Source organism: Podarcis pityusensis, assembly GCF_964106645.2.
Source record: "Podarcis pityusensis genome assembly, chromosome: 2".
NCBI classification, from domain to species: domain Eukaryota; kingdom Metazoa; phylum Chordata; class Lepidosauria; order Squamata; family Lacertidae; genus Podarcis; species Podarcis pityusensis.
Window position 1 is genome coordinate 73027590 of NC_138029.1, and position 19408 is coordinate 73046997.

General features: G+C 45.8%; 2 protein-coding genes across 3 annotated transcripts in view; one reads left to right on the plus strand and one right to left on the minus strand.

Annotated features, from left to right (window-relative positions):
• LOC308472026 (uncharacterized protein) overlaps positions 1-19408 on the plus strand; it is a gene marked incomplete at its 5' end in the record, with an annotated part of 286484 nt that overhangs the window by 29436 nt on the left and 237640 nt on the right. The gene's annotated exons all lie outside the window — the stretch shown is intronic.
• Positions 800-19408, minus strand: part of LOC308472286 (uncharacterized protein) — a 30885-nt gene continuing 12276 nt past the window's right edge. The window contains exons 5-8 of the mRNA XM_080996978.1: positions 8910-8998; positions 6255-7223; positions 3427-3516; positions 800-2377 (exon numbers count right to left, since the gene is read on the minus strand). Of these exons, the coding sequence (XP_080853104.1) occupies positions 2063-2377; positions 3427-3516; positions 6255-7223; positions 8910-8998 (1463 nt within the window). The 3' untranslated portion in view covers positions 800-2062. The remainder of the gene's footprint in view (positions 2378-3426; positions 3517-6254; positions 7224-8909; positions 8999-19408) is intronic.

The following is a 19408-nucleotide window of genomic DNA, read 5'->3' on the forward strand; positions in this document are numbered from 1 at the left end:
TTCCTCTCGACTTGGGGAGGAAGCAGGATCATACATCAAAAACTATATGCTGGGATACCACATTCAATCTGCTGTCCTAATTCGGCCTTCCTCAACCTGATGCCCCCTAGATGTTTTGAACTACAACTCCCATCATCCCCAGCCAGCCCATGAATCGAAAACATCTGGAGAGCACCAGCTTGAGGAAGGTTGTCCTTATTCAACTGCAACACAACAGCCTTGCTGTGTTGCCATTGGGTCTTATTCTCTGGTAGCTGCCTGCCACCACCAGCCTCCCACTTACTCTTGCAGTCCAAATGGGTGATGACCTGGGATGCACCAAAGCAATTGCTTTTCAAAAGGTCCCGAGCCACTGCACCTGGCATTCCTTGGTTCACAAACTGCTAGGGAAATCAGGGCTAGCTTCCAGCTGCCTTATCCTGGTCCAAGCTCAAAGCAACTTGATTGTTTCCCTGGGAGACCACTCCTAACTTCCTCAAACCCAAGAACTCTGAGACCAAGGGCACTGTGCATGTCCCAGACAGTTCCCTTGTAAGTTACTCAGAGTGTAAAGACAGCCCACACTCCCTGAGCCCTTCCCAGATCTCAGAAGAGCATGCTGGTCTCTTACACTCTAATCCTAAACTTTCAGTAGCATAAATTCCAAGCATCTCTAGGCACATGGTTACGGTGGAACCCAGGTAGGCAAAATAACCTTCCACCTCCACTCCTTCATGGTCTCCTGAGAAAGTCAGATGCCAATATAAGACACATGGGGATTCTAAAACTCTGAGGCTGGGAATAACACACACTTCAGTGGTCAGCTTAGGAAACTTTATTAAATCTTTATGAAAGGTAAAGGAAAAGCAGGCAGAAGGTTGCAACTGAATACAAAATAAACCAGGACACTGTGGCTCTAAAACTGGACTAATCCTATCCTAGCCATTACAATATGATTCTAATTTACTTTCGAGTAGACAACAAAGATGATCAGCCTTGCATAAAGTCCAGTCTGAATCCCGGATAGTGGGAGGGAACACAGAGGCAGCTAAGCTTTCTTAAAGGTTCTCTCTCCCTTGTCTTCTTGAGGGAGTGACTTCTGACAACTGACCAAGGGGGCCAGTGTTGAGGCTGCTGTAGTCTCTCAGGTAGGCGTCTTAGGTACCCTCCTTAAAACTGAAGAGAATTGGCAGGAGATACTTGACAAACTGGCTTAGAGAAATGGTGGGGCAAATCAGGGCCTTTCTCCGCAGTCCTAACAACTAACAAATCTGAGAATAATTTCAGATCTCCTGCTTGAAACACAGAGTCTACTCCTGAAGACAGCCAGGAGGGCTCTTGGAGAGCAGAAGTCATATGTGAGATAGGACAGAGTGTTGTGAAATATTGCAATGGCAGGCCAGCAATGTATCTAATAGGCATTTAACAGTTTGATTTAAACACATGCACACTGGTCTACGCATGCACATTTTAAGTTTTTTATAAGGACAAGCGGTGTCCTATAGTGCAGCCATGCCTGAAAAGCATTCCCTCTCTCAGTCTACTTCTGAGTAGATTGCATATTTCAGGAGAAAGCCAAGTATGTGCTTCTGGGGAAAGTATGTATAAGCACATGTTGACCAGAAGGTACATGTGGAGATCCTCTCATAAGTGTGTAGTGGTGAGGGAAGAGAGAGAGAGAAGAGATTTTTATATACCTAAGGAGTACAGGCTGGTGCAATGTGCCTTTCCTGCAGCTTTCCTTGCCAATTACTGCATTTTTCGCTCCATAAGATGCACTTTTTTCCTCCTAAAAAGTAAGGGGAGTGAATGCCTATGGACGGTGGCGGGATCCCGCAGCAGTTGCAAGCAGAGGCTCCATGGCTCCCCTTCCTTCCCTCCTCTGAGGCTCGCTTTAAAACAGCAAAGCAGACAGGAGCTGCCCGCTTTGCTGCTTTAAATAGTTTAGTACAACATTTGATTCAGAATATTTTTTTTCGTGTTTTCCTCCTCTAAAAACTAGGTGCGTCTTATGGTCAGGTGCGTCTTATGGAGCGAAAAATACAGTAAGTGCCTGTGCAAACAGATAAGGTGCCTCTCTCTCTTAAGTTGACCTTTTCTCACACCGCGAGCCTTCCCAGCCGCTGTAACATTGGCATGCGAATTCTTTGGCCATCTGGACTTGCTCCTTCACTGACATCTGACCCCTGACAACAAAGTGTGGCTCTTCCGACTGCCTCTGAATAGAGAAGCTGGCAGGAGTGAGGTGCAGAAAAGCATTGAGGTGCCCGTCCTGCCGCACACAGCGGCCGTTCTTTGAACACAAGATCTGGCTACACAGCCTGGTGCTGCTGGTCACATTTACAATGTATGGACCAAGGACAGTGTCCACGTACTTCTTCACATCGAGGCAGGCTTCCTGAAAGGGGCAAAACCAAGTCCAGGGGAAGAAAGTTAGCATTTTCCTATTCCAAGTGGGCAACAGCCAAGTTCCTTCAACACATCCTTGCTGTTGTAGGACCAAACCTTTAAGAGCATGAATGGGAGGATTCCTCCTGCCACTGCCTGATCTCCAAGCCCCATCTTCAACACTTCAACATCAACACACACCTAATCGCAGAACTAACAAAATTAGCCATTTGCCTTCATGACCTTAATCTGTATTTTCATTTTTTAACGGTGTCTTATGTTTTTAACCTTGTATACCACCCTGATATTTTGTGATGTGGCAGTGCAGACTTTTATAAATATAAATAAAGAAGCCGGGCTGGCTAGCTGACTTGATGATGCAAAAGGACTACCACTAACCCCATCCAAGCTAATAACGGCATCCTACCCCAGAGGTTCTCCTTCAACCTATACATTTGTGAATATAAAAAGTTTTGCAAAGAGGCAATAAGGTTCCAGGGCACATTCAGGACTGTCCCCTTCAACATAGACTTGCCAGTCTAAATTGGGGCTTCCCATCATTTGGTAAAGGAGGAGAAAAGCAAGTCAAAAAATAAGGATGCTTCACCTCTCTCTTAAGGGACTTGCAAATCTGAGCACCTCATAGTCACAGATTTATTCACAACCACAAGGCTGCTACCATAACACACAGGTTGCTTTACAAAAGCAGTGAGAAATTTATGTACTGCTTGGTTGTAATAAAACAAAACAAAACTCTGCTCCATAGCTACAGGATCCTGCTGATGTCCCCTGACTGGTTCTCTTATTTGGTCTCATTTTTATTCCCCGCTTCCTCAAGGAGCCCAGGGTAACACAAAGTTCTTCCGCCCTCCCCCAATTTATCCTCACAAGAACCCTGCAAAGTAAGTTAGGCCAAGATACTGTGACTGGCTCCAAGACCCCCCAGCAACTTCCATGGCTGAATGAGGATCTGAACCTGGGACTCGACAGGCTCCCGACACTCCAACCACTGAACCACACTGGCTCCCACTCCCAATCCTGCTCCTCTGCGTCACTCACCTCAGAGTTACTGTCATTTGTGCTCCCCCACAATATGACCCCAGCAGCACCTTGAGAGGCACTCTCACCAATGGTGTGGACCAGGTCCTCCTGCAGAACAAGCAGAGCAAAAACAGTGAGTTCACCAGTAGTCTCTTCTCTGACATCTGGATTTGCATGCCCATCATTGGGTCCTTCTTGGTCCATTAAAACCAGAGGTGAGGAAACAGTGACTTCTTGAACTCTAGCTCCTATTAGCCCTGGCCAGCATGGCAATGGCCAGGGGCGATGGGGAGTTATAGTTGAGCAACATCTGGATGGCCACATGTTCCCCACCCCTCCTTTAGACACTATGGCTTATGGACAGAAGCAGCAACACTCTGGGTATCTTGGCCATACTTAGGATTATGTATTAGGAAAGGAATCAGGAAATGATCAGTGATTAAACATTTAGCCTGCTGCCTTTAACAAAGTGTTTTTTAAAAAAACCTTTTTTTGGGAGATCTAACTCCTTCTCCTCAGTGGCTCCTTTGTTAATTGACCTTTGTGTGGATGACCTTCAAATCCATCTGCTTCTATCAGATCACTTGTCTCAAGATATCTTTCTGATCTGACACTTCCTCGTGGACATGCCAGCATTATTATTACATGCCCCTGTCTCCCAGGCATGCAATGCTTTTCTGAGTCATCTTCAAATTCCTCCACAGTCAAGTCATTGCCCAGTGCTGATGCTCCTTCCTCTTCAAAATTCTTAGAAACCACCTGATTCCTGCTCTCATCCATGCTCTGGTCACATCCTGCCTTCGCTGCTACAAATCCTGCTGCTCATCACTCTCTTGTCCTCTCTCCATTTCAGCAAATTCAGAAAGCCTCAGCTAAAACGATCCCTCTCCCTAAAGATCCTGTAGCAAAATTATTTGGATATGTAAAGTATAGTGTACTAGAAAATGATTTAGAGATGGTGATTACTTTGCTAACAGCAGCCAGGCTTACAATATGACAGAGCCATCCACTGGCACATTTAGTTAATTGGATAGGCAACAAGAACACAAATTCATTGAGAAGGGAAGTTTGTTTGTCTCTTATCGAAACAACAAAATGCAGGATTCAGCAAAAACCTATACTTGCCACTGGTTTAATCTCTTGGAGGTGGGACGCAGGTGGCACTGTGGGTTAAACCACAGAGCCTAGGACTTGCTGATCAGAAGGTCAGTGGTTTGAATCCCCGTGACGGGGTGAGCTCCTGTTGCTTGGTCCCTGCTCCTGCCAACCTAGCAGTTCGAAAGCATGTCAAAGTGCAAGTAGATAAATAGGTACCGCTCCAGCGGGAAAGTAAATGGCGTTTCCGTGTGCTGCTCTGGTTCGCCAGAAGCGGCTTAGTCATGCTGGCCACATGACCCGGAAGCTGTACGCCGGCTCCCTTGGCCAATAAAGCGAGATGAGCGCCACAACCCCAGAGTCGGCCACGACTGGACCTAATGGTCAGGGGTCCCTTTACCTTTACTTAATCTCTTGGAATATGTTATTTATTATTATTTATTTAATAAATGTAAACACCTCTTGATTGTTTAAAAAAAAACCTCAAAGCAGTTTACAAAATTGGAAGTACAGATCAGGAAATTTAAATACGAGAAGAAGAAATGCATTGTACAGCAATATGCTTAGTATGCTCAGCAGGAAGAGGGAATCATATGTTTTTAATTACGTGAATATTTCTTAGTATACGATATTTATACTGGCCTGTTTTCACACTGACTTTGTTCTGTGCAGGCATGGGGAGGGGGAGCAGAAGTGTTTTTCAGAGCTTGCTTGCAAGGAGATGCTCGCTATGTGGAGATAGTGTGAGAGGAGCCTGGGCTTTGCAGTCACCACCCACCCCAAACCTTCCCTATGAAGGGGGCACAAGGTGAGAAAAGGGTAGAAGAAGCAGTGGGAGGGGGAGCAATGGTGTCTTGAAAAAGCCTGATCTGAAATAAAGCTCTGGCTCATTTCCCTGCTGCTCCCTACTAAGTATATGGAAGAACCTCTCCCCCTCTGTTGTGTCACCATGGCAGTGTTTCATCTCTTCCTTTAAATTCATTCTTAAAATAGCTTCCCTCTGCAAAGGCTTTCCTGGGCTCCCCTAGATTCACTTGTTCCATGCCTATCACTAGCTAACTCCTCTACAGCCTTCCTTCCAAAACATCCTCACCCCACCTCCCTACACCCCAAATCAAAGCTTATTTTCTCCTTAGTCCTGCCCATTACTGACAAACTAAAGTCTGCTGGGCAGGGACTGTGCTAGTTTGAGGTTTTGCAGTACATTTTCATTACTGACACAACATCAACATTTATATATTTTTTTAAAAAACCCTGATTTTCTTAAAAGAAATCTGAAATAGGAATAGTTTGATATTTTTCTTTCATAATATTTACTTATACATAACAACATTTGAAAACACAATAATTTTCAACATTGGCTTATTGAAAAACAAGAGCCTTCATAATATTTCTGACCAAAAATAAAAGTGTGACATATACCAGAAACAGTTGCAAAAGGGAGAACAACAACAGCGTTTTTGCTTAACCAGGATAAATGTTATGAACATCTAAATGTTGGGGTAAGTGTTTTTCTCAAAATGAAATATTAGAATATTAATATTAATATTAGAAATATTTGACATGGCTACCGCTCATTCCCAGGAAAATCACTGTAGCAGATTCTTAATGGCAACTGCACACACTGAAGCCAAGATTCTCCAAGCATACCGACAGAGAAGTATCTCCCACTTCCATGTTGTGTTTTCAGGTTAAGTACTTATTGGCAAAGATTGATCGTATTCTGCATTGGGACATCTGGGAAAGCTTACCTGTGACAGGAAGCTCTGTGTCTGTGTGAACTGATATTCAATGGAAGCATAAGGCAAGACTGGGATGCTTCCATTCCCCGTCTGGTTCACTATCCTGAATGCCTCTTGGACTCGATGACGGACAAACTCAAGAGTCTTGTTGAGGAATCTGAGCTCTTTGGGAAGATAAATGCTGGGATAGAGAGCTCGGCTTTGGTTCCACAGCCACTGCAATTCGTCATTCCTCTGCTTCTCAATCTCTGGACATTCTCCGGTGTAATCGGTGCTTTTGTATTCATTGTTATAGCAGTCAGGGAAGCCATAGAAGCCCCAGAAACCCTCCGGCCTCAGGGTTCGGCCAAGCGCCAAAGTCAGCTCCATGAACGCCCGACTCATTTGCTCGAATTCTCGCTTAGCTTCCCTAGCCACCTTATCAGCAGGCCAGCCGGGGTGCTGCTCCTTCACCAGCTCTATGGATTTATTCTGGTAGATCTGCATGGAGTCCCAGTTGCGAACCCACAAGGGACGCCAGCTCTCCCAGTCCACGACCGCCAGACCTTTGAAACCTGCCTCCGAAATTGTTTTTTCAATATCTTGCCCAGTCTTCCAAAGATGACTATTGAGGCTGGCGTTTTGGGGGGTGCCCCCGTTGACCGCTGTGGCGTTCTCAGTGTAGTATGGATAATATCCTAACCTGTGGCTGTAGAAAAGGGTAATGTCGCTCCCTGTGAATGATTCGTTCTGGTTGGCAACCACATCAAAAATCCCCAAGTCAAGGGATACTCTGTATTTCTCTTCACATTCTTGACTGGGAGCATTCCAGACGGTGATGAATGGATGATCCAGTATTACAGGGCCTCCACCAGCCATTCGACGGCTCCAAGCCACTGAGAAAACATCCAGCAAGCAGACCCACAGTGTCAAGTATGCTGTAATAATTGCCATTTTGAAGCCGATTTCCTGAGATACCTGGGAAATTGCTCTAGGCTTTCACCTCCTTTTCAGCACCACTTGCTTCTGGCAGAATAATGTCCCTTCTAGCAAATGGGGAAGTAACCTCAGCAGAGAGGCAGCAGGGAGAGAAGTCATCAGAGTCAGCAGTTTGCTCTTCTTACCCCATCTCTCAAGAGGAAGAAGCTATAACAGAGGAGAGCTTGTTGGTCTTCATAATTTTCCTCCTCTGTTTCCAGATTCTTCCAGAAGCAAACCAAGCAGAAAATACACGTCAGAGTCCTACAATGGAAATGTTGCTGGGACTGACCTTTGGTCTTTGCTTATCCATTGACTTTGACAAACATTTTGATAGTGTTGGCAGAGTGGGCAAAGGGATCCTTATCCCTTGGACTGCCAGTTCTTTGGTTAGCAGGTTTGGCTAATGTCTCTGTTTCCATCCAGAATCACGTTCTTCCTCTTCTGGATCATTGCAGGGTCATTCTACAGAGGCGGCCTTCACAATGAGGAGGCTGGATGTGTGCAAATAGACAGGACCCTCTGAATGCAGGTCAAATCTCCTACGGTGAAAAAGGGAAGCATCAAGGCAAAACAGGGATCAAATAATAGTACTGATGTAGCACATTTCAAGTGTTCAGAGCATTTCAACAAAACATTACCTCAGAAATCCTTACAGCAGCCCTGAAAGGTACCAGTATTACTTTCTCAGCTCCCTTAACAAATTAGTTTCCAGGATCTTTTGTGGGAAACCATTAATGTTTGAAGTGGCATGAGAGTGCTTTAAATGTATGGAGCGAGAGAGCGTGGTCTTGTTTCAGTATCAGCAATGGGAGAGCTTCCTGCAGCACACCTGGGGACAGCAGCATAGTTACAGGAATGCAAAACTAGTCACATGGCATAGGTCAGGGGTGCCCAAAATTTTTTCAAAGAGGGCCAGATTTGATGAAGTGAACATGCGGTGTGAGGGCCGACCAAAGTTGTTGAGCTTTTTAAAGGATTTGACCCCAAGAAATAAACTGCCACAGGGGCCGAATTAGGCCCCCAAAACAGACTTTGGACATGTCTAGCATAGGTCCCCCAGCAGAAGGGCACAGCCAGAGGGCATAAGAGAAAGGGCTGTGGACCTGTCACCATTGTCCCCTCTTCCTTGCATGTGTCTATTGAGGCAATCAGCTCTCTCTGCCTAAAAATACAGTCAGCTCTGTAGTGAAGCTTTGAGCCGTTAGTTGCATTGTAAGAGTCAATAATGTTGCCACAGACTCTATAATCAAACAGTTCTGAAACCCACCCTCCCGCTTCAAACAGCAATCTGAGATAAACATGGGGGGCGGAAAATCACATCATTTTCTACAGATGCTAGGTGGACATCTTGCTACTTGTTTGCATAAAGTACAGCACTGACAGGAAAAGTAAGTACAGGTGACTGAGAAAGAATAGGTTATGTAGGAATGGATAATTAAGAATGTATTTCATCTTAATATTGCACCCCCAGCTGCCATTCTTTGAAAGCATTTTCCCTCCTTGGTACTTAGGAGGCTGCTCAAGCACTTAATCCCACTATAGCAAGACCAAGTCATGTGAGATCATTTGAGCCTGCCAGTCATTAGCAATCACTGACCACCAGTGACAGAGCTGGATCACAGGGGGAAGAGAGTAGGTAGGAAGAAAACAAGCTCCCAGGACAACACTACTACAATATGGGAAGTGGCCCATGAAGACACTCACAGGCATAAGAGCAGGGAGATAGTCTACGAACTGTTGGTCCTGGCGATCATGACGATGAAACATTCGTAGAGTAATAAATTCTGGAAGAGCTGCAGCAAAAATGAGTGTCTTATGAGATGTAATCAAGCAAAGCATTGACACTCCCTCCACTCCCTGCCCATATCACTGCAGAAAGATGGTATGGTGGCCTTTTTCTATGCACTCTAATTCTGAGCTTAAGGAATCTAATTTAGATGCCAATTAGATCAAAGTGATGCATCAGCAATTTCCTTATTTTTATTTATAGATGCGCAGGGGGGCTTTGCAAAGTATTTCAGGCTTTCAGCAACAAGGCTCAAATGTAAACTTTGACAGAGAATAAAGGCTGAGGAATGGAAACTCATTTATGTTGCATAACTCTTAAAATCTAAGTACCATGAATAATCTAGCCCTGAACTGTGTAATCAGACAGTTATTTCCAAGTTTGATCAGAAATCTTTCCCACCCTTGTTAGCTGGAGAAACTGGTGACTGAAGCCAGAATTAAAAGTGCGGTTTTTTAAATTAAAAAAAAATTAAAGCAGATTTTTAAAAATGATTGCTAAACCATTCCCCTCTTGAATTATGAAACAACACAGTGCAGGACAAGAGGTCTTGCAGAATTCCGAATTCACTGGCAGACGCTTGGAGCAACCGGCCAGAAATTTTGGGTGGGAGTGTTTAATTACCGTGAAGGCTGTCGGCTCCCGCGAAGAAGAGGGGATGGGAATTAATCGCCAGGAAACGTGCGAGGAAAAAATACCGCACATTAAAAAAAAGAGAGACTTACCGGCTCCTGGGGAAGCGGAATATTCCCCAACCCCGCCCCTTTCCCAAACTTTCGGCCAATGGGGATAGAGAGGGGGGACGTCACTTCCAATACAGGACGCAGGGGGCGCGTGAGTGCTCGCCAGCTTCATACGCGTTCATGGGTGGGATTTAAAGGCGCGTTTTTGCGGGACGGGAGGGGAAAGGAAAGTTGGCGGGGACAGGCGGGGTGGATGAGGAAGAAAGGGTGGGAGACCCGGGGTAGGGCGGGGGTGTTGCTCCAAGCCTTTCTCGTGATGCCCTTGTTGTAAATCTAGCAGGCAGATCCGACTATTATGCTGCACCCCCATGGAGACCGGAGCTCTGCCGCCTTCACCGCGAAAGTGAAGGATTCAGAATTCCGACGCAACCACTGTACACGTGTAAAGTTATATTGCCGTACGAGGCTTCCGCGCCGCCCGTTTCTGTTTTCCAAGCAGAGGGTCGAGAGGGAAATCGTTCTCTTTTTCTCTCCCGGGCGCGCTGTTTTGGAGGTCGGGGCCATGTGGGGGGCGCTGATCGGCAGAGGGCAGCAGCGATCCCACGCCTGCAACCCGGGAGGGCGAGGCGCAAGGCGGGGGAACAAATCCCTCTTTCCTTCGGAGTCTGGTTTCTATTATGCAGCCTGTCCCGCTTGCTTGGGCTCCGAGGAGGGGGCGGAAGGGGTTTCGGCGAAAGGAAACAATTAAGCTCTGCAGCTTCTGGAGGCAAAAGCCCGGGCTGTGCAGCTGTGGATCGTGGAGGCTTAACTCTTCCCTCTCCAGGACGGGCGACGCAGCAGCAGAAGAGTGGCCGGCTGGGGTTTAGCCTCGCCAAACTAGGTCTTTAGGAAAAAAATACTACGCACAGGAGCATCACGGGGTATTCAAAAGATCCAAGCCCAGATATTTATTTTTTTAAAAAAATCCGTGTGTTAATTTATAAGCAATTACTGTATATGCAAACCTAGAAATTACTAGAATTTTAAATTTCACAAAGGCAAGCCAATGACTTTCCCGTTCAGATCTCTCACCTGCACCGAGAGCTGCTCGACGGGAGCTTGAATGGGGCAGAGCAATCGAAAGTGAGCAATTCAAAGAGGCAGCATTTTAAAGTGATAAAAGACGCAGGCTTTGGGGAGAGTGACCCGATTGGTACTGTGGGAGAGTGACCTGATTGGTACTGTGCTGTGTTGAAGCCACAAATATTAGACTGACTTCAGTTCACACACCTAGGGCTAACTATATATATTTTCTAATCCCCGAGAAACTTCTGTTCTACTCTAAAAAGCTGTGTGATAGACAGGAGTTCAACAGGCACAGCTTCCTCCTGCATTGTGATAAATGATGGGAGTTGGGGGGAAGCGGCACCTGTTCTGTTCCTCTTTCTGATGTAGCTGTTAGTTACAAGAGCCCTGGCGGGTGGGGTGGAGGAGAAATAGCAACTTGAGTCTAAGCTTTGAGATGGTCTTTCCTGCCACTGGAGGCTTAATTTGAGGCAGACTCTGCCCTGGAAATTTTTCAACAGCTGGACTCAGCCTGCAATTACACAAAATAAATGCAGTACCTTTTGACATATACAGAGTGTTCCCTGTCGCTACAATCCACCAATTTCATCTGGGCTATCAAAGGGCAGGTCCTCCCAAAGCAATAATTTAGGTACAGTCTCTCGCAGTTTTTAAACAAAAGGGTTGTTCTGTGCACCATTGAAAGGCACTCTGCATATGCTCAGAGCCACTTTGCCATAATCCTTTAAAAGAGTGTTCCCAAAAGAAAGACAAGAGTTTTTGAACACTAAACGTAGTAACCACGCTCTAATTCAACCTTCCTCAGCCTGGCACCCTCCAAATATTTTGGACTCCAGTTGCCCATCACCCCTGACCATTTACCATATTGGGTGGTGTGGATGAGAGTTGGAGGCCACTGAGTCCCCCACCCCTGCTTTAGACACTGCCTGTTTCTCAGCATCAGTTTCTAATTATTAGCAAAGTGGAACAACTGATTCAATCCAGCTAATTATTGTCCAGTTGGCTCAGTTATGCTGTGAAGAGCTGACCTCAATTACCAGAACTAATTCAGTCTTGCAAAGTGGATTTCTTTCTTTGTTTTGTCCGGCTTCCTAAAACATGTCAGTTTAAATTATAATATGCCATCCTAACTGGAAGATGAAGCAGTCTCGTAAACAACTACTCACCCCAGTAAAATGTGACACAAGTTATACAATAGAGAAAGATAGCTTCCCCAAAGCATCCTGGTAACCTACTTTGGGAACTGTAGTTCTGTGGGGGAAATCACCCCCCCCCCGGTGCCCTGAACAAGCTACCCTTCTTCTCAGGAAGATTTGGGCAAAAGTCCTGGGAACATCATCACTCTCCTTGCAGGGCACTGGAATAGACTGGCACCGTCCGATGCCACCTTGGAGTGCGACTTCAAAGGTACCTCTTGCAGCTGTGAGGATGTCAGCACTTCCAGGTGCTGGATGCACAGCACCAACCCCAATGTATTTCACTTCCTGTCCTTTTATATTCCAGGATCACTGAATCACAAGGATGCTATCTGTTCCACCTTGTGTGATGGGCGGGATTGAAAAATCATTTGTACAAAAATAGGGATAGGAGCCCGGTCACCCCCAGCCACCTCAGGCCCCAGGCTAAAGTGAAGCAAGCAATAAGCTGTTTGATTTCCTTTTGGCCTAAGTCCCAGCTGCAGCCACCTGAGTACCAGCGTCTGCGTGCTGCTCTGTTACCAACATTCCCTGGCAACATGATGGCAGTTTCCGTGCACAGTCCTTGGTCTCTGATGAGTTGTGGGGCGGGCGAGGGGGGCATTTAAAACTTCCAATATTTTTATGTGAAGGGTCATAGCATTTTCATCTGATCCATTTGGCAGTACATGTGTCCGTGGCACAACTGCGGTAATAGAAGGGACTGAGCAATCATAACAGAATTCGGTGAGGGAAACGTATCCACACAACAGCAGTGTAACTTTGCAGCAAATGATAAATGAATATGCATTTATTCCACCCCCCCACCCCACCCCCCCAAAACCCCAACTGAGTATGTGGGAAAGATCCCTAGACTGTGGCAACAGGAGTCACCAGTAGATGTCTCCCTCATTCTTGTCCTAGATTGTGCAATTCAGAACTGTTCTAGTGAGAAAGATGAAACTGAGCTTTGGGAAAGGCGATAGTTGTTGGATTTATGAGAACAACTTTCTGTAAATTCTTTGTCCAAACAAACCCCACAAATTAGGCAGAATGGTGACCCTATTGTGTTTCCACAGCTGGCCTACACAGATTCTCCTGGTGGGGAAAGTGACAGAAAATTGAACTGCAGGGATCGGTTCCTAACATCTTTCAAGATACAGTGGTACCTCGGGTTACAAACACCTCGGGTTGCAGACTTCGCTAACCCGGAAGTAGTACCTTGGGTTAAGAACTTTACCTCAGGATGAGAACAGAAATCGCAGCGGGAGGTCCCATTAGCTAAAGTGGTACCTCAGGTTAAGAACAGTTTCAGGTTAAGAACGGACCTCCGGAACGAGTTAAGTTTGTAACCAGAGGTACCACTGTACTTAGGTATGGGGTTCGGGGGGGGGTAGAGTAGACTCTCTTCTACAGCTCGCTGCAAACATTCCAGTCAGCCCCTGCAATAAAACAAAGGGGCTTGAAATCCTTGCCTTTCTGAAATGATAAACGTTATGGTGGGTGAAGAGCAATCTCCCTTGATGAGACATAGCTTGAAAATGGAGGTGGGTGGAAGGAGGGGAGCGGCGAACATTCTTGGCAAGCGCATCAGAGGAAAAAAGAAAGCAAACACTCTACATGGGGTTCAGTTTCTCTCCAGGCCTCCTCTCTGTTGGTCTCTGCGCTTTCCAGACAAATTTTAATAAACACACTTTCACTGCTAAACTCACAGTACTGCCAGTCCAATGTCAACAATAGTATAGTATTCTGTTCCCATTAAATAGGGAGAGAGGGTCATGGTAGCTTTCTTACCAGTTTCTAGGGATGGGAAGAACAGCCTCTCTCTTGCCTGACACTTTAAAAAGAAAACAGGAAGGATGTGTGCTGGAGTTCACACCCTGTACTAAGTTAAGTTTCCACTTCTTAATAACAGAATAACTGAGAACCTAGAAAGGGCAAATGGGAATGGTGGCATTTTACCACTTTTAAAGAAATATATGTTTCAGTGGTGTGGTTGCATGCAAATTGCATCAAATTGCATCAAATTGCAAGGTGGGATGGACTGAGCAGGAAAGGGTATTACTTTTCTCAGTGGCAGAGTAACACGTCCCTGTAGCAGGCATAGAGGAAAGACATCTGGATCTCACATAAAAAATGAGAAACCACTATATTTACACTTCTCCCTAGGCCTAAATAGGCTCCAGGACTCCTGTTTTCTAAGGCAGCCCATAAACTCTCTGCAAAATCTAATTCAACCAACATTTTAAACAACTCTTACAGCCTGATCCTAGGTATCTTTACTCCAAAGGAAGTTCCGCTAAGTTCAGAGGGGTTTACTGCAAAGTAGGTTTATACAGGGTTGCAGCCTTGTATATTGGATTGCAGCTGCAATTGAGGGAGGCATATCTGTAGAAAACTAACCCACTCACCCCCAATCTGCCCCCAAGAAGTTTAAAACCATGTAGGTAGTGCTTCTACCGTCAAGTGTAATTTGGAATCAGTTTTATAACCTGCTAAAGAAGACAGACTGTATGTTGACTGGAACTAGACATGAGGGAGGGAGGTGGCTGTTGTGCACATTACCTACTAACCCAGTGATGTGGTCTCTGTGTGTCTATCTCCCACACATTGCACCCCCAACCCCCAGACACCACTACCTTTCTCCCCAGTTTGCACTCAGAAAGACTCCCTCCAGCACCCATTTTGCCACTTACCCAGTGTTGTCTCATGTATGACATTTTAGGGGTCTTCCATTGGGGCACGAGGAGACCTTTTGCACTTTCATATGAACGACTGGATCCCTAATAACATGAACTGCAAGACTGCTCAACTATAAGGATCAAGCACACTCAGTAACACACTAAACATTGATTTGGAGGTGCACTCTTAGGAGGCCCTTCACACCTGTTTCTTTTTAAGAAAGGCGGGGGGAGAAGTCTCCAGATATACAACTTCATGTAATGCCCCCCCTACCCAGTGCAGCCCTAATGTGGGTGCATACCCTCCAACATTTCTCCGATGGAAATAGGGACATCCCGTTCCATAATGTTAATTTTACTATTTATACGCCACACATCTTATTGGGTTGCCTCAACCACTCTGGGCAGCTTCCAACATACATAAAAACATACTAAAACATTAAACATTTTTTTAAAAAACCTTCCCTATACAGGATTGCCTTCAGACAGCTCGGGGGTTGGATAACTCCATACCTCCAACATTTATCCAATGAAAATAGGGACACCCTAAGGGAAAGCTGGACATTCCAGGGTCAAATCAAACTGGGACAGCTTCTCTAAATCAGGAATGTCCCCGGAAAATAGGGACACTTGGAGGGACCGTGGGTGGGCATGGTAGCAGTCCGTAGGATAGCCAGCAAGACTCAACTCCACTGTTGGGGCAATAGGCTTCTGAGTGCCAGTTGCTGGGAACTGCAATTGTTCAGAGCGCTGTGACGCTCAGTTTGCGGGCATCCCTTAGGCATCTGGTTGCTCACTGTGAGAACAGGGTGCTGGACCAGATAGCTGACCTTCAGCCTGATCCAGCAGGGATCATATTATGTTCCTAAACAAGGATGTGAGTGGGGTAGTGGGTGAGAAGGAAAGATTTCTTTGCTTTACTGCTGGGTGATTTGCTTTGCTCTGCATAAAGAGTCCTGGTTGGGTTTCCCATCCCCCTGCCCAGTAGCAATGCCTATGCAAGAGGCCCCCTCTTCCCCTCGCTTCCTTCTCTGTTGTTCTGTGGTTAGGATTAGCCACACAAAGCCCTTTTTCAGTACCAGACTCGAGGCTGTGAGTGGCCACAGCAGCGAAGGCTGATGATTATTTAGTGGCATTAGCATGATGAAAGCGGAGAGGGCGATTCCAATGGCCCACAGAGAAAGCATTTCATTCACCTCCCATAGCTATTGACATCAGCATGAGAACAAGGGGGTGAAATTTGCCATTGTGCTATCAGGGGCGCCAGTGGTTTGATCTCTAGCTCTCAGAAAACTCAAGGCAATGGATGGGAACCATCAGCTCTCGCTCGTCTTCAAGGACCTCTAAACCAGGGATGAATGAGCTGTGGCCTTTCAGGTATCCAGGTGTCCATTGGCCAGGGTTAACAAGTATTTAGGTCCAAAAATATCTGGAAGGCCACAAATTTCCTAACCATGCTATAACTTCTTCCCACCTCACAGGATGATGGTGATGCTGCCATGTATGCCCTTCTCTCAAACACCCGCCCCCTCAAGAAAGAGGCTGGTACTTCTGCTCCCTCCTCCCAAGGCAGCACTGCCACACCTCATAGTGGGTAACTGAAGTGTCTCTGAGGAGACTGAATCAAAGCACCTTTTGAAAATTGCCACCACCTGAAGTTCTTTGTCATCATGTACTGAGCAAAACTAAGAGACGGCTCTCTTAATGACCAGGCCAGGAAGCTTTTAAACAACAAATACAGTGGTACCTCAGGTTACAGACGCTTCAGGTTACAGACACTTCAGGTTACACTCTGCTAACCCAGAAACAGTACCTCGGGTTAAGAACGTTGCTTCAGGATGAGAACAGAAATCAAGCGGCAGCAGCGGGAGGCCCCATTAGCTAAAGTGGTACCTCAGGTTAAGAACAGTTTCAGGTTAAGAACAGACCTCCGGAACGAATTAAGTTCTTAACTCGAGGTACCACTGTAATTAACCCACCTTCTCCACACACACCCCAGCAAGAGAGCTTGGGGGCTGGGGTAGGAGGTCTTCTGGCTCACACTTAAAAATACCCAGGATTGTATCCATGCTGGGTTTGAGAAACTGTTTGAGAAACTTCAAGTACAGGGATTGGAATTTATTTTAAATGATCGTGTTATACAGAGGATTGGCCACAGAACAAATCTTCAGGAATCGGCACATTACGGATTTCGTAAAAGTGCACTGAACGCATTTGTTTTGTGTTAGTCCTTTGAAACAGAATGACACATCTTCTAGCTACATAACTGTGACCTATAATTTTGTAATTCATGATATATATATCTATATCTGTCATGCTTAGCCACTGTTCTCTCTTTCAAAGAGTGACGGTTAAAATGAATAGTTAAAGAATGATAAAAGCTGGGAGTTTTCTGCTTTTTCAATGCATACCTATGGACAAAGTGCGGGTGGCAATTCATGTTTAAGTGACAATGAGTACCAAATCAGGGGTTATCATTAAGAATTCTAGATACATAAATCCAGAGTAAGAATTAGGAATGGCTGCTTCCCTACAAAGTGTTAAAACAGTAAGCATTCGCACACCACATCCCCAAGCATTTCACATGGCTTTTAGTAACCTTTCTCCAAGTGTCTCTGCTCAAGAATTTGGCATGGCCTTAAACAAAAGACAACTAGTTTTTGCCTGACTACGACAAGTAGAGGTGGAACTTGACAGCACAAAGCATATTCCAGGCTCAGAGAGGGAACCGTGCAATCAATGTGACAAAAGAGAGAATAAAACAGGGGAAATGCTTTCTGTTCCAGTGTCTTGAATATATGGAAATGTGTGTGAGGAAAGCCATGAAAGGCTGAGAAAGGGAGCACATCAAAAAGCAAGAAGAGGAAGGGAGAAAACATGTCCGATCCTGGGAAAAAGATTTAGAGAAGGGAAAGAAATGGCAGCCTGCCATCAGATCAGCCGTGGGCTGGTATATACTCTGGGGAAATCAGACACAAGGACCTGCCAAGGCTTGCATTGGTTGTGGCTTCCGAAAGAAACTACAGATAACTGCCCACATAAGCAGCACTGGCAATTGTTGTGCAACACTGCCCTCCTAGGGAGATAGGAACTGAGCTCTGATTTGTTGGCTCCCTTTGTGGCACTAGGGGGCGCTCTCCTACTGAACGGAAAGCAGGACGACGTTCAGCACTGACCCTCGCACAGTAGATGTTTTAACAGGGACCCCCAAGGGAGCGATATTCCTTGTTTTTCCAAAGCTACGATGGAGAAATTGTGCACTCCTGGTTTTCAGGCAAAGGGTGGGGAACAGACCAACCTCCCTCATCCCCCAGCTCACACATTTGTCTAAAGAAACAAGTGGATTAGATTTGCCTCTGGACAAAGCGTCCTCGTGCATACCCTCACAAATATTATCACCCACTTTTTAAAAAAATAAAAGTTTCTATCATTAATAGGACATGAGATGAGACAAAGTGTACAGACACTATTCTCATTTTTTGGGGGGAGGGAATTAGCTTGCTCCCCCATTTCAGCATTTTACTTTGTGCCCACCCCCAGAAAAATTCCTATGCTACTGTTATAGGTCCTATTTTCCCTTTCCCAAATAGCAGTCTAATCAGATGCTTAATTGCCCCAGTTATCTGAACCGTAACTGTGGAGATTAATCTTATGCAGGGGTCAGCAAACTTTTTCAGCAGGAGGCCAGTCCACTGTCCCTCAGACCTTGTGGGGGGCTGAACTATTTTTTTGGGGGGGGGATGAACGAATTCCTATGCCCCACAAATAACTCAGAGATGCATTTTAAGTAAAAGGACACATTCTACTCATGTAAAAACGCGCTGATTCCCTGACTGTCCGTGGGCCGGACTGAGAAGGCGATTGGGCCAGGTCCGGCCCCTGGGCCTTAGTTTGCCTACCCATGATCTTATGCCTTTTTCCAAGCACCTACTTGCCCTTTATGCTCTTAGGTATACATCACGTTTTATGAGGCTCCTGGGGGCAATGAGATAAAGGCCTCAAAGGACAAAAAAACAAACAAATGAAGAGCCATGTACCTCCTTGCTCCCCCAGATTGTCTATAATCAAAATGTGTGTGCAGTGAACAGCAGCACCCCTGGCTGAACTCAGCTAGCAGAGGAATGCTCATATTTATAGCACTGGACATGTACACACCTCTTAATCCTGTGATTTAAAGCTGGCTTGTGCCTCTTTTCACAATTAAAAAAACATTCTCCAAGGAAATGCAAGAACCACAGCCCACCCCAGAGTCATCTTGCATTCTTCTGTGCCCAGGGACTGTTCACTTTTGTGGACAAGATGTCATTATTTCTGGAGGTCTTAAGGTGGGAGTTTTAGGTAGGGTGGCAAGTCCAGTGCACTTTCCAGTTCCCCTAGAAGAGCACGTGGACAACACACACTGTTTCTACACCAGGGATGGTGAACCTGTGCCCTTCCAGATTTTGCTGGATCCCAACAATCAGCCTGAGGCAACATGGCCAGTGGCCAGGCATAAGGCTGCCTTACAGTAGGCAGAAAAACTAGCCCACCAAGAGCCATCCCAGAGGAGAGCATGCAGCCACAGGGAGATGCCTGCTCTCAAGAGACCCATCTTAGGTGCCGTAGCAAGAGGCATTTTATGTGCAAGAGGATTAGTGAAGTTTTTCCTTCACCATGAAACAAATAATATCCACTCACATCAGGAATTTTGTTTCAATAAACCCCATGCCCTTGGCAGAAGATGACCTGCAGCCCAACCCCTGGGTAGAAAACAGGGAGGAGTTGTAGCTTAGAGTTACAAAACAGGCGCTGGAGGCTCCAGGGTCAGATCGTA